At 31.0% G+C, this 18105-nt stretch overlaps 3 protein-coding genes across 4 annotated transcripts; 2 read left to right on the forward strand and 1 right to left on the reverse strand.

Annotated features, from left to right (window-relative positions):
- Positions 1-851: 851 nt before the first annotated feature.
- LOC125062655 (beta-parvin) lies at positions 852-6722 on the reverse strand. 2 transcript variants are annotated; one of them, XM_047668706.1, is made up of 8 exons: positions 6579-6722; positions 6356-6476; positions 6073-6162; positions 5030-5301; positions 3684-3874; positions 3329-3443; positions 1806-2049; positions 852-1267 (listed from the first exon to the last, which is right to left on the reverse strand). In XM_047668706.1, exons 2-8 carry the CDS (start codon positions 6471-6473, stop codon positions 1191-1193), a joined length of 1107 nt encoding a protein of 368 aa, XP_047524662.1. In that variant the 5' UTR covers positions 6474-6476; positions 6579-6722; the 3' UTR covers positions 852-1190. The 2 variants fall into 2 exon arrangements, with proteins under 2 accessions (XP_047524662.1, XP_047524663.1); XM_047668707.1 differs by having other exon boundaries at positions 6356-6490; positions 6579-6682.
- A 1113-nt stretch (positions 6723-7835) lies between these two features.
- LOC125062538 (heparanase-like) lies at positions 7836-11340 on the forward strand. The gene has a single exon (XM_047668542.1). It carries the CDS (start codon positions 7960-7962, stop codon positions 9496-9498), a length of 1539 nt encoding a protein of 512 aa, XP_047524498.1. The 5' UTR covers positions 7836-7959; the 3' UTR covers positions 9499-11340.
- Positions 11341-13089: 1749 nt separating this feature from the next.
- Positions 13090-17937, forward strand: LOC125062732 (glycosyltransferase 25 family member). The gene is made up of 10 exons (XM_047668831.1): positions 13090-13365; positions 13433-13664; positions 13782-13897; positions 14242-14468; positions 14732-15038; positions 15428-15505; positions 15583-15640; positions 16194-16315; positions 16635-16832; positions 17478-17937. The coding sequence occupies exons 1-10, from the start codon at positions 13154-13156 to the stop codon at positions 17635-17637; spliced, it is 1710 nt and encodes a 569-aa protein (XP_047524787.1). The 5' UTR covers positions 13090-13153; the 3' UTR covers positions 17638-17937.
- The last annotated feature ends 168 nt before the right edge of the window (positions 17938-18105 follow it).

Raw genomic sequence — 18105 nt, forward strand, 5'->3', positions numbered from 1 at the left:
TTTTAATTTTAGCAATATAATTTCTATAACGTAATTCGCCCTTCTCACTCTCTCTCAATCGGTCTCAATCGCACTTTCCCTTTTCGTGGCGCTAATATTATTATTATTGCGTTTCATCCGTTAATTTTACCCTCATGAGCCTAAAGAAGTTTCACTTAAAAAATGTGAGACATAGAAACTATTTTGTCCAGGTAATATCCATAAAATAAAAAAAAAACAGGAACTAAGGCATAACGAAAATAATAGTGCCTAGTGCCTAGTGCTTGCGTAAATGTCACTATGAATATAAATAAACCTGAAATGGTTTACCGTATAAACCTTACTCTTTTAAAAATACAAATTACTCAATAAACACAAGGATTTTGTAAAAAATAGGTTTCATTATCATATGCTCATGTCATTCAACCTTTAATACCCTATTAAAAAAACTACTATGTAAATACTAAACCTTCCTTACTATCACAGATAAACACTGATTTTGTGACCCACATGGCGAAACAATAACTTTTTAGATTTGTAGTCGCTTCGTCTACGATATCGTAAGGGGAAAGTGAAACCTGAGGTTTCAGATTCGATTCCAGGTATTTAATTGCTTGTCTTCCCTCTTTGTCTCTTTGTGAGGACGTGAATAACACGCAAACTTTTGCGTGACGGGTTCGGTAAAATTTCACTGTAAGCTAGCCCTAAAGCTAAGATGGATCAAATAGAAATTGCGCATCACATATAAGAGCTTCTAGAATAATCTATGGACTTTTAGGCTTAAGCGCTCATAAATATTTTTTAAGACTAATTTTGAAAAAAAATACCAATTAAATTGACGCAGTATTGTTAAACACAAATAATAAACTCAATGGATGTTAATTTTTTATTTTATAAGCTACATAAAATTTGTGATAATTATTATGCTGTCCATTATGAACAAAGGCGTTAACCGTTCACTAAACGAAAAATTAGTGACTCAACAAAATATATTAGAACACAACACAGATAACTTAAGTCTAACTTATTAGTAATAACATTGTAAATGAATATTTTAATAAATGTTTGTAAACTTTATTTTTATTTCCAAGATCAGTGCAATGTCTTATGCAATTTTGGTGGTGAATTAATGTATATGATTACTATTTTTTATGTATTCCAGCTCATTTAGTATTTTAGTAAATTGTTAGAGTATTAGGGATTTCGACCGTTTACGCCATATTCTTATATTTAGTGAAGAGGTTGTACAGAACACGAAGAGTCGATTTCAGATCTAAATTAACAATATCTGAAACAAACAAATTAATATTTTTATTTGGTATTTATATTCGTCCTCTGCCGAGTTTGATTTTCAGAGAATCACTAATTGTTTCAGGTGAATTGTCTGGCACAAATCACCTTTTTCCTTTGATTATAAGTAAAACAAGTTCAAAGTTTTCTTTGTGAACACTTGTTTTATCGCGTGATCTTTCATTAGATCAACATTAGTGGCGGAGAGTTTATTGCCAGTTCTTCTCTTCCGTTCTACGCCCTTGATTTGAGAACTGGCAGTAAATGTAAAATTAGAAGCATTAATATTTATTTCTTTAATGACGAATCACAAGTGTACATTGTGTTACCTACGTGAATAAATGATTTTTGAATTTGAATTACCGGAAATTGAGATTTTCTTGCGAATGCACATTAACTTGAAAGTAAAAACATTGGTACAAGCTTAGCTTTCTTTAGAACACAGAAACTGTTTGTAACAGGATTCCTTGTGATATTTTTAATACAACAATAAACAGGTATAAAAGGTAAGTTTTTTTAAGACTGTTCCAACATACCTTCAGGTCTCGCTTTAGGCTTTGCCAAACCAACATCCTGCATCAGCTCAAACGCGAACGCCACATTGTGTACTTTCTGATCGAAGTCTTTCGGCGTTAAATAGAAATCATAGAGTGGTACGAAGAATCCTTCCAGAAGTCCCATTAAAAGAACAAGACATACGCCATCATGGAACGGACTGTCTAAGTCGGATACCTCCAAATTTACTTTACTTAGATGTTTGTTCACGAATGTTATCAGCGACTGAAAGAATGAACTCTATAAGTCCTGGTCCTGGTAATCCACTTTAGGACACGCGTCACTACTAAACATAATTTGAAAGTATGGAAATAGTACCATCATGATTTGTGAGCATAAAGCCCGTCACAGACTTAGCTATAATATATATTAATATTTTTATGGCTAGGCATATTACTATATATTTTCTATACTAATTTTCCCGTGACCGCACACTCAGCTATAATATATATTTCTGTGACGTCACCAAGCGATACCGTAATATACATTATTGCATATTACTATATATTATGGTATAGCAGGACATATTCCGACATATTTTGAATGTGCAGCTTTTTTTTAATGTTTTTTTATTTTCATATTTTGTATTTTTTTTTTTGTACAAAATATATATTTCTCAGTGTGTGGTAGCTTGCTATAATATATATTATAGTACGGTATATTAATATATATTATAGCTAAGTCTGTGATGGGCTTAATTCCGATACAAATTCGAAGGCGTTAATACCGCCAGTCACAGTGATTTTGTCCCAGGCCCCTGGGTTCTTACATAAAAAACATAATTAATATAAGATAAGCATAAATGTAATTTGTATGGAATTGTGACACGCTTTTGGTGGCTTTTAACTTTTTGTTGAAGTTTTACTTCTTTTGGCACGATGGAGAGAAATGATGAGAGTCAATTTTTACGATGCGCGCGCACACAGACACCTAAATTCTACATCGTAAAGTTCTAGGTGCCATAAAAATCGATAATAACTATGTTCAAGTTGTATTTTTATATTTAAAACACGTGTTTCGTAACAGTGCAATTAAACAATGTAAATAAATATTATTTTGGTCTTTTTATTAAATCAATCTCATATACGACGGTGATAGTATTTACTAATAATTTATTATTTATTAGTATATCTATATATATTGAATATTAGTGATAAAACTGATTTAAATAAACTGTTTTGAGTGCATTTATAGATTTGAGTTTAATTGTCGGTATGTATAATTTATTTACATCGTTAATTAAAAATTATTACATTATTATCTAAAAAAAATTTTTTATGTTTTGTTTTATTTTTCCATACGCCAAAGAAGTATAACTTCTAACGCGTGTACATAAGTACAAACACATTATTTTTTTTTACATTTCATAAACAAGCTAGGCATGTTATGTTATTAAAAAGATTCCTTCCTTTTCTGATTGCTTTACGCGATGATACTAGAGGAAAAAAAACAAATTACACCTTTACGAGATTAAGACGCGTATTGACAGGTTACATTTACAAACCTTTTTAACAACTTGCAGTTTATCAGGTGCATGGTCAAACAGGGCATCAAATGCATCCCTCTCACATCGCATGCCCAACTCATCATATGTTGTTGTGATGTCTTCTGTGTATGTCCTGTATTAATTTTATGTAAGTTGATTCAACAATTATACTGTATGTATTTGTAAAGCTTTTTACATGATTTCGAAAAAATGGGTAATTTTTAAGATAATATTAAACATAATTTGCATAGCACAGGCACAAACGCATTTTGTGATATTGTATTTTTTTGAACTTATAACTTAATTTTAAAGACTTCCAAATCGAAACACACTATTTAATAAAATAAATGCAGGATTTAATTTTTTTACAAACCTATGCGAGAGCTGGTTCTGGGCGTCCTTCTTCACAACAACAACACCGACACTGACATTCTCTGGCAACCTGATAGGAGCACGGTAGTGACGAGCAAGAGCCACTAACAAGTGCAGAATCGAAACCAAATTCTTAGAATGAACAGATTCCACACTCCACTTGGTAACAGGTTGTCCTGTACCAAAAAGTACCTGGAATACGGACATAAATAGTCAAAATAACTTTATTCATATAGGTAAACAAGTACACTGGTCTAGTCGACAAGTTGAAAATGGTACAAAATAGAGATACTGCTCTTAAAATTATGTGCGATAGCTCATTGGAGATAAAGTTTTTTATTGGAAATTTCCTCTTCTTTCAGAATCTTTTTTTGAAATTTCTTAAATATTAATAGTTTGTTAAATATTGGCAAAAAACGAAATGCCATTTTTTTTTCATCTTTAATTGTTCATAACTTTTGAAATTTTTTATGTGCTATTACACGCTTTTGGCACATTTTTCTAGACGTCATTCCGGATCCAATGAGCTATCGCACATAATTTTAAGAGCAGTATCTCTATTTTGTACCATTTTCAACTTGTCGACTAGACTACACGTCTTATGAACGTCAGAAAAGAAGTTAAATTAATGTTAAATTCACATTTACTAGCAGTTCGCAAGTCAAGGGCGTAGAGCGGGCAAGAAGAACTGGCAATAAAATCTCCGCCACTCTTTTTAATCACTAAGTTTTGTAATGTTTGAACTGGAGCAAATCAAGGATTAGGATCATTTAAATATTCTTCAAATTTATAAAAAGCTTTATTGATTAATTTACGTTTAACGAGAGCTTTAAATTAATTTAGTGATAATTCTCTAATTTAGCTTGGGAGTTTGTAGTAAAAACGAATACAATTTCCATATAAAGAGTGGTTTATCTTCTGGAGCCTGGTTGGTTGTACGCTTAAATTATTTCTGTTTCTAGTATTAAACTGGTGAAAGGCACCACTTGTTTTAAAATTGCTTATATTTTTTTGTACATACAACAAGGCAAGAACATATTGGAACAGATAGTGTCATCATATTTACCTCCCAAAACTTAAAAGTACTACTTAGTTATTAACACCCTAATGATTGTGTTGTATGTGGTTTAGGACTAATTTTGCATTGTTTATATACAAGTAATAATGAATGAATAATGGAAGCTACATTCATAACAGACAATTTTGCATCAGGATCTTAAATAAATATGTTAACTTCGATATTAACAATCTCAGGAATAAGGGTGCCTAGCCCACAACATTAACAAGGCTCGTATTGTTATTACTGATGTAGAAATTAAAGATTTTATTAGCTTCTTCAAACAATACCTTGTTGACAGCTCGCAATACAACTGCCAATTTTTGTCTCTGTCCTTCTTCACTCTGCGTCACTTCAGGTACATCGAGTTTTGTTTCTTGCAATTTTTCTAGTAGCTTCTGCAGAACCTGACCATCATACAGATCTTCACTGATATCCTTTACAATAATTCTCTGGGCCGCTAACTCATCATTGATCCAATCAATCAATACTTGGATAAGTTCCTGAACTCTTGGCTCTTCTAAGGAACGGGGTTCAATTATTGCCCTGGCTTCATTGTCCACTGAAATTAAATTTTGTATAAAAAACTATAAGGTATTATTCACACCATATTAATCAATGTAAGTCAGTTCAAAAACATTAAAAATTGCCATCATTTAATGAATATTAACTTTGATACTCTTGCCATTGTGAATTTGATTTGTCATTTAAGAAGAAACAATAAAAACATGATTTGATAAACTGGCTAAGAACCACACACACATTGGGTGTCAGAATTGGATCATGCCATGGTTTGGAGTTGTTGAGTTTGCATACAATTTTTTTTTATGAACAGCATAAAAAATACATACAACCCTTAATTTTCATCTACCATCTACAATCAACCTCTATTTTTTATTTGTTAGTTAAGATCTTATAACTTGAACTGTAAGGTTTATATAGAGAAAAACAACAGAAAAAGCAAAACAGTTTTCATTCTGGAAAACCAAACAGTCTTAGGTGGCATAGCAAAATGTTCCATGTTGGAATGTACTAAAAAAGTAGGCAAAGCAAAATCACATTAAGGAGAAACGAAGTTCGCAGGGGCAGCTAGTTATTATATATAAAAACACAACATTATAACAATAATGCTGCATCTAATGACCATGCAATAGCAATCTTTTTATTTGTGTATATCAACGTCTGACTCTAAATCTTAGCTTTAGATATTTAAAAAGAATAATACAAAATTTTTGCAGAAGCAAAGTGTCTTACAAAATCACATGATATAACTTTAATTCAGAGCATTTTTTGATGAGTCAGGCCAGCAGCCAATACATTCATAAAAACTTACACAGGCTATATTCTTCTGGTGGAATTTCTGGAGCTGTAGGACTTCCTGGGGAATCAATGGCATATTTCCCTTCCTCTTGCACTTCTTGCACTACAATTATTTACATTAAAATGAGTAAGTTACTTGTCATCATTAAATTCCATAAATAAATGATAAATTCCAACACTTGATAAACTCTTTCACATAATTGTAAATTGATCATTTAATAAAATCTATCAAAAATGAAATGCCATCTGTTTACCACCTACACAAGAAATTAGGTAATTAGTTTGAAATACTACACCTTCCTTTATGCGTTTCTTTCGCCCAATGGTACCAATTTTATCCCAAAATGACTCGTCTTTATCATCCTTCTTAGGTAAAACAGGAGTACGGGGAGATTTTGGGCGTGGCGAGGACATTTCCTAAAGAGTTTTACCTTGTATGAATTTTGTATTAATAACATTTACACCTCGATTATAGGTATAGATAATCTTTTCGTAATACATAATTAATGGTTTACTTACCAACTAATCAAAAACAATATAAAACGGTTAGACAATATTTTAAAATTAATATAAACACATACTATTGCATGTTTGTGATTCACAATTATTTTAATAAACTAGAATATTTAGGCCAAAAGCACAGATTACTTACTAGTGATTTTAATTTAAAAATTTACTCTATGGTTAAATTACTAGTACGTATAACGTATAGGATACGAATCTAATTTTAAATTAAAGTGGGTAGGTAGATCATTTTACAACTTAGGTAAGAAATAATTTCTAAAACCTAATATCATTGTTATACTATATTAAACCCTTAATACAGTGCACACTGAGTAGCAGTGAGGGAGAGAGTAGACAGTCGGTTAAGACTGCGGTCCGTGCATCTCGACGCATCCAGAAACAATGCGTGCCGATACTTTTTTTTGTAAGGAATCTCGCTGTTGGCCTTAAGGGCCTTTACAGCTCAGCTCGGGCTGTTTTTGCGAGCGTAGCTCAGCCTCAATGGGACGGCGTGCCGATACAGTGGCGAGGCGGCTACCAACTACCGCCGTCAAATACATACATACTGACCAAGTGACCGGGCTCATCATACAATATATTTTGTTCCGGGAGGGAATCATACCCATTACTTCTGCACGACTTAGCAGCCAGTGTCACTTGTAGGTTAATCGTAAAAATATCTTGAAACGGTTCAATTAAATAAAATAGACACACAACTGCTCAATTCCCCGAATCATGTTTTAGTTTTATGACAAATATTTTATTTAAGATATTTATTAATAATTTTTTATTACAAATGGGGAAAAAAAACCATCGATACTTGTAGACAATATCGAAACCTATATCGATATCTATATCGACTTTCGGCATATGTCTAGTGATGCCAACGTGGGGGTTTTCCCCACAAACTCTAGGGGAATCAAGATGTTCTGGGGGATTTTCAAGGGGTACATCATAATTTATGTTATTAAAAAAAATCGCGTAATTCTATACAATTTATATTAAACCTCGAACCCAAGTAACAAACTACGCCAAATTTAAACTCTTAGTGTGGCTATAACTAAAATATAAAAAGGCTAAAATACTTCAAGGTCGAAATAATAACTATTTAACTACTACTAGAATGTTTTTTTAGTGCACATTTGAAATTACCTCTCAAACCGAGTGTACAACATAAACTTTAGGGATCGATATTTAGGGGTTGGTTATAGGGGGAATATTCTGTAGGAGTTTGCATCCCTAAACTATATAAATAATCGCTCACACTTCACTGTTCAGTGTTCACAGTTGACAGTTCACAGGCCACGGCTCACGTATATTGTAAATTGTATTTTGTAATGGTTAAGTCAAACGATTTACCCGTAAGTTTTTACAACTAAGGAAATATTAATTTAAAATGTTATCAAATAAGCAATTAGTTATAGGATGTTCTATAGCATTCCTCAGTAATCTTGCCTTATTAGCGTTATTCGTGAAATATAACATAGGAGAGAAATTTTACATTACCATTAACCATCAAGATATTACAGTGATTTTGCCAGAAAGTTACCTGAGCATAGGAATAGACGCCTCAGAAATTCAAGATTTCAATAAAGTTGATTTCTCAAATGAGAGACTTCTAAATCTTGCTGCAGCTCTTTCACCAGCAAGACTTCGACTCGGAGGTACTATGTCAGACCGCTTAATCTTTAGTCCTAATGACTTACCTTCAGTTTCTTGTGATCATTGCCCACAGACTGCTGTTAAGTCATTTTGTACAAGTCTTAAAAAATTGTGCAGGCACAAATTCTTACCATTTTTTATAATGACTGGACCAAAGTGGATTGAAATAAACAATTTCTGTTTACGTAGTAATCTTAAATTGATGTTTCCTTTAAATGTTCTTCTTCGTGATGAACATGAGTGGAGTCAACAAAATGCCATAGAAATTATAAAATTTTCAAAACTAAACAACTATGAAATAGACTGGCAGCTAGGCAATGAACCAAACTCATTTCGTCATGTTTTTAATAAAACGATAACTCCACATGCTCTAGCCCAAGACTATAAAAAGCTTAGAAAACTTCTCAACCAGTTGGGATATAAGCACTCTTTGCTTGTTGGCCCAGATACAACACGGCCCCAAGATCATCAACCAAACTGTCTTAAATACATGGTGGACTTTTTAGGAAATGCTTCGCATTATATAAATATAAGATCATGGCATCAGTATTACCTAAATAGTAGAACAGCTAAGCTAGAAGACTTTTGGACACCTGATACTTTGGAATTATTAGATAATCAGATACAAACTATGAAAAACAATACACAACCATATCATAACATTCCAATGTGGCTTACAGAAACTAGCAGTTCATATGGTGGTGGAGCACCAGGACTTTCAAATTCCTTTGCTGGTACTCCATTGTGGTTAGATAAACTTGGGCTTGCAGCTAAAAATAACATTACAACAGTAGTGAGACAAAGTTTCTTAGGTGGTAATTATAGCCTTATTGATAAAAACTTGAGACCCTTGCCAGATTGGTGGGTGAGTGTTTTATATAAAAAACTTGTTGGTAATAAGGTGTTAAACTTAACAAGCAACAGTTCTAAATTTCAAAGACTGTATGTACACTGTGCAAATAGAAACTATACAAATGACACAACAGCCATAACATTATATGGTATTAATTTACAAATGGAGAAAATTAGATTTGTAGTCAATGGAACAGCTTTTACTGAAGATGATTTAGTTATAGATGAATATATTGTAAGTGCTCCATCAAATAATAGAAGAAGTAAAACAATTCTCTTAAATGGCTGGCCTCTGTATTATGAGTCATCAATGCCAGAATTTAAACCGAAAGAGCACATGCACACTAAACATATTTCAATGCCCCCATATTCAGTCGGGTTTTGGGTAATAAAGAACACTACCATCAAAAATTGCTCATAATCAGAACTTTATTTTTAAACCAATTTTAAAAGTCCAAGAAGGAGGTTATTATCACATTAATTTTTTTGTTTTGTTAGCAAAGGCAGTACAGTAAGGTATAATTTTTTTTAAATTAAAATAAGTATACAAATTTTATTTTTATATGCTGCTTTAATGTGTTCTTTTTCTGATTTTCAATTTTCATACATAAATATTGAATGGCTTTAATTTATATAAAATTAGTCAATAATTTGTAGATACTATATTTAAGATAGAATCTGTCATTTATACAATTTCCTGTGATTTTTCTTGAGATCTTTTAGTATTGTGGGTTGTCTATAAAATAATTTACTGTCTGGTGTATGCCCATCTGTAAAGCTGAGAGTAGTAACTATATTAAACAAAATAAGTATAATTATAAACTAATTTTTTAAGTTTTTACACTTTTCCATAATTCTAATGTTTTAATAAGCCTTAAGAAATGTTACATAATTTGTTAAGGTATTTTTTATATACATGTTTATTCTTCTAATAAGAATAAAAATAGTGTGTGTCGATTTATATACAATTTGGAGTGCAAACATGAAAGCATATCTTACTATCTCAGGTCTAAGTGATACAATACTAAGGGTTTGTTTCACAATGTATGGATAAAGTACCAATTAGCTATGCAACACATAAATTATTTGGAAGATAAATTGTGCTATTTGACATTCATCAGACTCATAACTTATGATGGACTTTATGTGACGTATAGCGCTATCTGATAGTCTTGAAACACAACAATAGTGTTTATCCTACCAATTAGTAATAAATAGCTAATTTGGAACTTATGTAGAAGTTGTCCGTACATTGTGAAACAGACCCTAAGTATTAGATATTGTTACATATTGTATGTGTTACCACACTAATTATTTGGCTGTGGCTTGGCCATAATTTGTTGTGGCTTACTGTAGAAAAGGTAGTATTTTATGTGAACAGCACATTTGCAATTTAATTTTTCAAAGTAGCAAAGTATTTTAAGCAAGAGATAATTTATTGATGGACAATAGTTACTCTTCTATAATATTGTTATTCAGAGTATTTATTTACATAAACACAGATAGTTATATCAACTGGCCTTATATACATTCATTTAGCATTGAACCTCATTACGGTTGTTTGATAAGTTGTTCTCTAAATCAATATCAATTACTTATTAATATTGCACATTTTCTGCATACAATATATGCAATGATTAATTGGTGACTATTGAAAGAATTTATTTAATTGCTTCTAGTAACTAAAATAGAACTTCTAGTTATTGCATTTTTAATTTCTATATTTTGTTAAGTATAGATATACAATAACATAGAGTAGATGCCTATATTCGTTGAATGCATTTATTTATTAAAGATATTACTATATATCTAATATTCTTTTACATTCGAATAACAAGTATAGATATTAATTTTTCCTATTATATATAAGTATTAGTTGTAGTTTTTAGTATATAAATTTACAAAAATATTTTTATAGCTTGGTATTTTTCCTTAAATTGGACATGATAATATTCATAAAGCCAGTGAAATCCTAGAAGTTGTAATAAATTACATTCAATACTGTTCAATATTATATCAAATAATCTGTACTAACATTGTTCTGTATAAAAGCCTGTTAAACTTTTTTATTAAAATGAATTTTGTATTGTATAAAATATAAGTAAATGTTGTGCTAATTTTTTTAAGACTGAGGAAAACTTAACGCAGTGCCTTTTTTGTATGTACCTAGTTTTTAAACATTTTATATGCCATATCTCATTTTTTTTTAATTTAATTAGTGACACTTACATACAATATTTAATAAATAACCTATTTTAACAAATGTCTGTTTTAATGTTTTATATGCTCATCTGTAAAACTACTAAGTATATTTTCGCATATACCCATATTATAGTGGTTAAGCATGCATTTCTCAACTCTGAGGTCATGCCTTTGAACTCCAGTTATGCACCAATGAGTTTTAAATGACAACAACAATGTGATAAAACCAACGAATGTCTGACCCATCTCGTCAAAATGATTAATGATAGACTGTAACCGCCAATCGGATGCTTAAACGTAATAAGATTTTTTTAAATACTGTAATGTGCTACTGAAAAAACATACACTTAGCATCAATCAAATTTACCAACACTCAGCACCTAAAATCTTTCAAAACGAGCTGGGTCAAACGATCAGGTTAATTGAAATGTTGATTATTTTATAACTTTAATTTCTGTTGTTAATAAAGTATTTAAGGTTTTTTTGTAATTAATTAAAAAATTAGGAAGTAATCGTTAAAATTAAATTATTTTTTTAAATTAAAAAGATCTATTAATTATTCATCGATTTTTCATGCTAAAAAATAATCGATTTATTAAAAATCGGATTTTATGCAGAATGTCCATTCTTACAGTGACGTCAGCTATGTGAAAAAATAATCGATTAATAAAAAAAACTATTTTTTTACGCAGAATGTCACATCCCTAAAGTCAGCTAAGCTGAGAAATGGCAGCTCGTGTAGACTGTGAGTTGTGACGTCTCATTTCTCAACAGGGCTTGAGAGTTGACACAAAATCACTGCGACAGGCCGAATCTCAGCGTGACCCACTAACGCCAAACGAATATGTGTTTAAATTGTCACGTGATAAAACCTGGTTTTCTATCATACGATTTTTTTATGGGTATATAAAACTATAATTATCCTGGTCAAAACGATCATTTTGATCCATAATAATCAATATACGATAGTTTTACGGCCTTGGTTAAGCTTGGAAAAGGCGCGGCAAATTGAAAAAAAAAATACTATGGTATCCCTAAAAGTATGATATATTTTGTGGATTAAACTTACTTGATACTTGATTTTATTTTATTATTTTTTACATTGATGTAACTGTATTTCTATGAAATTAAATACTATAGGTATTTAGTCTTTTACTACCGATTGTTAAAATCGATAGTAATTATTATTAATAGTAAGCATTGCATGGAAAACTAAAACTATATTTATCATAAAACACAACTTTATTCGGAATGATCAAAATCCCAAAAATCAATATACATAGATTCATCAGAGTCATTGCTGTTATCACTGTCTCTCACATTGATAATGAAACTTTCTAAATGTTTCTCTGTAGTTCCGTCCCTTTCTTTATATTTATTTTCCACATGTAGAACATGATCAGTCATTTTCTTCCACTCTTCTGCTATTACACTTTTCAAATGACTCTTTAATAACTTGTTCTAACTGCTCTGTAGTCATTTTTTTCTTTTTCAAAGATTTCCTGCGAAAGATACGAAATATTCTATCAAATAAAACAAAGTTTAGGCTATTATACGAAGTATCAAGACAATAAATCATACTAACCTAAGAATTTCAATGACATTCTTTCTGTGCTGCCATCCGAATGTTTTCAAATAATTCAATTATCTTCTTTCATTAGCCATAAGCCAGACTCTAATCCATTTGCTTGTCACACCGAGTCTTTGGCGGGCAGTTGTCTATAAAGTATAAATATTGTCTTACAAATTACAATTGACTAAATAATTACAATGTACCACTTATAATATGAACCGTTTAAATTTATGAATTTATTTTTTGGTTAAATTTAAAAATAAGGAGAGACGGCTTATCACTCTTTTTTCATATATTTAAAATGTTTACACGTATTATTAAAATTGTGTTATATATTACTGTTATTTTAAATATAATAACGATTTGCAATGGAGCTATTCAGTACCTAAAACCCAGCGAAAAATGGCCTACTATTGTTATAACAAGTCTTGTTCGCAACAAAGAAAATGCTTTGCCCTATTTCTTATCAAGTTTACAAGAAATTGATTATCCAAAAGATAGAATTATAATATGGTAAATTTCTAATAAAACATTTAAGTTTTTAAAGTGGTTATCTCCACTTATTAAATCTTTATTGCAGGTTCTATAGTGACTATAATTCGGATAACAGTGATAATATTCTCAAGGACTGGATAAGTGCTCATTCTTCTGAATATCATGAAATACATGTTTCTACTAATACAACCACAGCTTTATTACTTCCTGATCAAGAAACAATAACTCATTGGAGTGCATTGAGATATCAACATGTAATACAACTGAGAGAAAAAGCTCTTAATTTTGCTAGGAATTTGTGGGCTGACTATTTATTTGTAAGTAAATGTAGTAGAAGATTAACCCATGCAAATCTATGAATGTTTTAATAATTGAATTAGAGGGAGTATATCAGACAAGAAAATTTGCTATATTTGCTAAAATTAATCTTTCAGATGCTGGATGCAGATGTTCTATTGACGGAACCATTAACATTAAAATTTCTTGTAAACAAAAATTTAGCTATCACAGCGCCTATGCTTATATCAGATGGAGCTTACTCAAATTTTTGGTAAGATTTTTTTGCCTTCTGCACTTGATTATGCCATAATGGTTAACAGTTAACACATGAGTGTATTGTCCAGAAGTCCTCCCAGAACAATAGTATAGCTTGAGAGGCAATGAATGAAGACTAGCTGCTTTCCTTAGTAATAAATCAATTAAACAGACTCTGAAATATGTGCCTTTTGAGTTTTTGGCAAGTTACATAGCTTCAGAAACACACCACAACTTTTTTAAATAATATATATGTACCAACCTTTTAATTTTTCTTATTGAGTAAAGCTCAATAGCTAGTCAAGCTTCATAAATATAATTAACCAACTAACTAGTGATTATATTGTGTTTTCATTGCAGGTGTGGTATGGATGAATTCCATTATTATAAAAGAACTGATAAATACAGGCCAATTTTGAAACGAAAGGAAATTGGATGTTTCGAAGTTCCTATGGTTCACTCAGCTGTTTTAATTAATTTGAAATTCAAAGATTCTGACTTGCTGACTTATGTGCCAGAAAAAATAAAAGGTTATGATGGCCCAGAAGATGATATAATTGCATTTGCTGTTGGAGCAAGAAAAAATGGTATAGTTCATAAAATATATATTATCACTTACACTGTATACTGCTGCTATATTTTTATCAATATTTCTATATAATCAAACAAAAATTAACTTAGGAATATATATTTTAGTTTATAATCAAAGTTTACTTTATGTCCTACTCATTAAAAATTGGTATAATTACATCAAATCAATGAAAGTTGAGATATGTATATTAAGATAGTAAATTAAAATGACCAAAACACATGTTTTGAATAATAATTATTGAATTAATAACTTTTACAGGGATCCTAATGCATATATGTAACGATCATATCTATGGCTTTGTGCCAGTTCCGTTGGAGAAAGATAATGATGACGACGATAAGGAAGAAATGTTAAATGTCAAAATGGAAGCTCTTGGAAATGAAATACATTTGCCACTTGATAAAAGTCTAGAAAAATATGTGCATTATCCAGAAACAACTAAATTGAATTGTACAGAGATCTTCATGATAAATCTAGAAAGAAGGAAAGAAAGACGAGACCTCATGAATGCTAGTTTTGTAGAACTTGGTATAGTTAGCACATGGTTCAAGGCTATTGATGGGAAGTAAGTTATATACTGTTCATTTGTTTTCTCAAATCATGCATAGAACCACACACTAAATTTCTTTTCTTGCTATGTACATAATTTCAAATATTATAATAGGTTAAGGATAACCTATTAAACATTTATTTCCTTAGGATTAAATATTATTTCCCTTATTACTTTCGGTAAGGATAATACTACTTACCACTCATGTCATTTAAACATGCTTGCCATTTTAAAAATCTGAAAGAATTATCGCAAGTATATTTATTTTTGTACTTAACCTAACCCGGAGACCAACGGTGTTCTATGTATGTATGTATAACCTATTAGTATTATGTTCAAAAGGCTGGAATGAGTTTTGTTGTTGAACCACAAACATTAATTAAATATATTTCCACTTAATACAGGAGCTTAACCAAAGAAGACATAATCCAGAAATATAACATAAAGCTTTTACCTAACTATGAAGATCCATATCACAAAAGGTAAATTATATTTTAATTGCCTTTATAACTAATGTTCATACAAAAAGTGTTGTAACAATTAAAATTTGATATTACAGGCCAATGAAAGTGGGAGAAATAGGCTGCTTTTTAAGTCATTACTTTATTTGGAAAAGGGTGAGTTTTTTTTAAATTGTATAAATGTGTTGAATTTTTATAATAAGGCATTTAACAGGAGTAACTGGCCGAGTTTTATGGCCATAGAAGCCATCAGAACAGGTCTAGTGGTGCTATAATATTGGCCTCAGGTTTTTGTATTTGTTTCAGTTTTGTGATGATTTTTCTTAATAGGCAAATAGTTGATCAGCCTTGTGTGCCTGACACACGCCGTAAACTCTTTTACTCTAAAGACAATGCCAGTTTTCTCACAATCGTTTCCTTCGACGTACGAGTGTTAAATGCAATGGCCTTTTTGAGCATTGCCCAACCGGGGTTCGAACCTATGACCCTTAGGGATGAGCTCTTTGCGCCTGCGCCACCGGTATTGGTGGTAAGTGCTGAATTATTTAAAAATAGTTTTTTTTTTCTGTAATGTGAATACAACTACCAGACTATCAATGTTTCATGTGTTGGTACCTAGCTAGATACCAAAAAGGTAGAATAGGTAAAAAATCATATTAAGGCGAAACGAAGTTGAATGAGTGATAACAATAGTAATTAAACTTTTTAGATTGTTGAGAATCACTACGATACAACACTTATACTAGAAGACGATATACATTTTGTGCCGTATTTTAAAGAGAAATTTCTTAGCGTGTTACAAGAAATAAAACACATTGATTGGGATCTTTTGTAAGTATTATAGTCGCTATAATTGCTAATATTTAAACGTAAAAAGTTTTAGAACAACTAAACCAATTCCTGCAAATTAATGTACTACATTGTATATGTATGTATATATATGTATGTGTGTTCAGGAATGTATGGGTATCTAAAAAACTGTTTAACACATTTTGATGAAACTTGGGCTATTATATAAGAATATGATTTGATCTGAGAAATGTGCACACAATATTTTGGAGCTATTTCGAAGCATCATCACAATATACCAAGAATGTCTATTGAAATTCCTCTTTTCGAATACAGTTAAAAACTCACATGAATTTTGTAGGTACATAGGCCGCAAGATACTTCTTGATAATGAAGAACCCTTCATAACAGAACATACAGTAAAACCCCAGTATTCGTATTGGACACTGGGTTATGTACTGCGGGAAAGTGGGGCAAAGAAATTACTGGCAGCCGATCCATTATCAAAATTATTGCCGGTTGATGAATATTTGCCAATCATGTTTGACCAACATCCTACGTAAGTCTTTTCTTTTAACTTCTTTACCTGCTGCTAATGCTAGGTACGGTGATTTTTAAACCAATAATAAAAGCTAATTCATAAGGAACAGTCAGAGAACTAGCCACCCCCTAAATAGAGAATACAATTTGAAGAACAACCAGCTATTTATAACTTCTACTCTCTTATTTTATACAATAACAGAGAATGTTAAACAATGCTCGGTGTTTCATCATCGGTCGTCGAGGCAGAATACGTAATTCCATCCTTATCACCTCGACTTCAAAATCGGCACAATTCTTCTCCGGCTACGCGTTTGCCTTCTTTGTTCCTTCTGTTAGTGTGCCTCTATTGGCGGCGGCAACGTAAGTTGTACCTCCTGCCCGTTTGCCCCATAAAAAAATAACATACATACGTTATAAACATACAATCTGTATATAAAGACTTTTCAGCCTTCCAATCCTTGTAAATGACTTGGTGTAAAGGATGTACTGGAAACATGTTTTTGTTGTAAAAAAATATATTTATATATTTTAATCCAACAAAACTATATTTTATTATCTTATTCACCAAGGTGGTTAAAATAATTGGTTATTCTCGGAATTTAATCAAATGTTAGAGTCAAGTATTGTCTATGGGAATAGTTCGTTATAATAATTGTTTTAGGACTCGATGGGTAGAACATTTCCCGGTCCGCGATCTAAAAGCACTATCTGCAGCCCCACTACTGGTACATCCAACACGCTATACTGGAGAAGATGGCTATATAAGTGACACGGAAGACTCCAACATAGTGGACCCTAAGGCTGAAAGGACAGACCTGTAACTATCTATTTTATATTGCCATATTTAGCCATAACAGTGAATGGAATTACTTAAATTCCATACATCGTTTCATATTTCGATATATTATGTAGTATAAAAATTGCTTTTGCTATTTTTATTGATAAGTAATGTTATCCGCTGCATTCTTACATATCTTGCAAAAATTACCAAAGATTTTATATTCTTTTAGAGAATCTCTATATTAGATAATAGTTAACAATATATGTTAAATATTATAATTAGCTATATTTTTTATTGAATTATAGTTATGGCCATATATAATAAGATTTAATATTTTTGAAGGCTTTATATTTTTATAAATTTCAATTGTGTTTAGAAATTTAGTTTACATATTATATCTAGTTTTAATTTTGTAATTTAAGTACAAATATATTATTCGAAAAATATAGATTTATTATAATATAAGTCTATTTGTGCCATGTTGTTTTTGTATTAATAAAATTTAATA

The sequence above is a fragment of the Pieris napi genome, chromosome Z, assembly GCF_905475465.1.
Source record: "Pieris napi chromosome Z, ilPieNapi1.2, whole genome shotgun sequence".
Lineage (NCBI taxonomy): Eukaryota > Metazoa > Arthropoda > Insecta > Lepidoptera > Pieridae > Pieris > Pieris napi.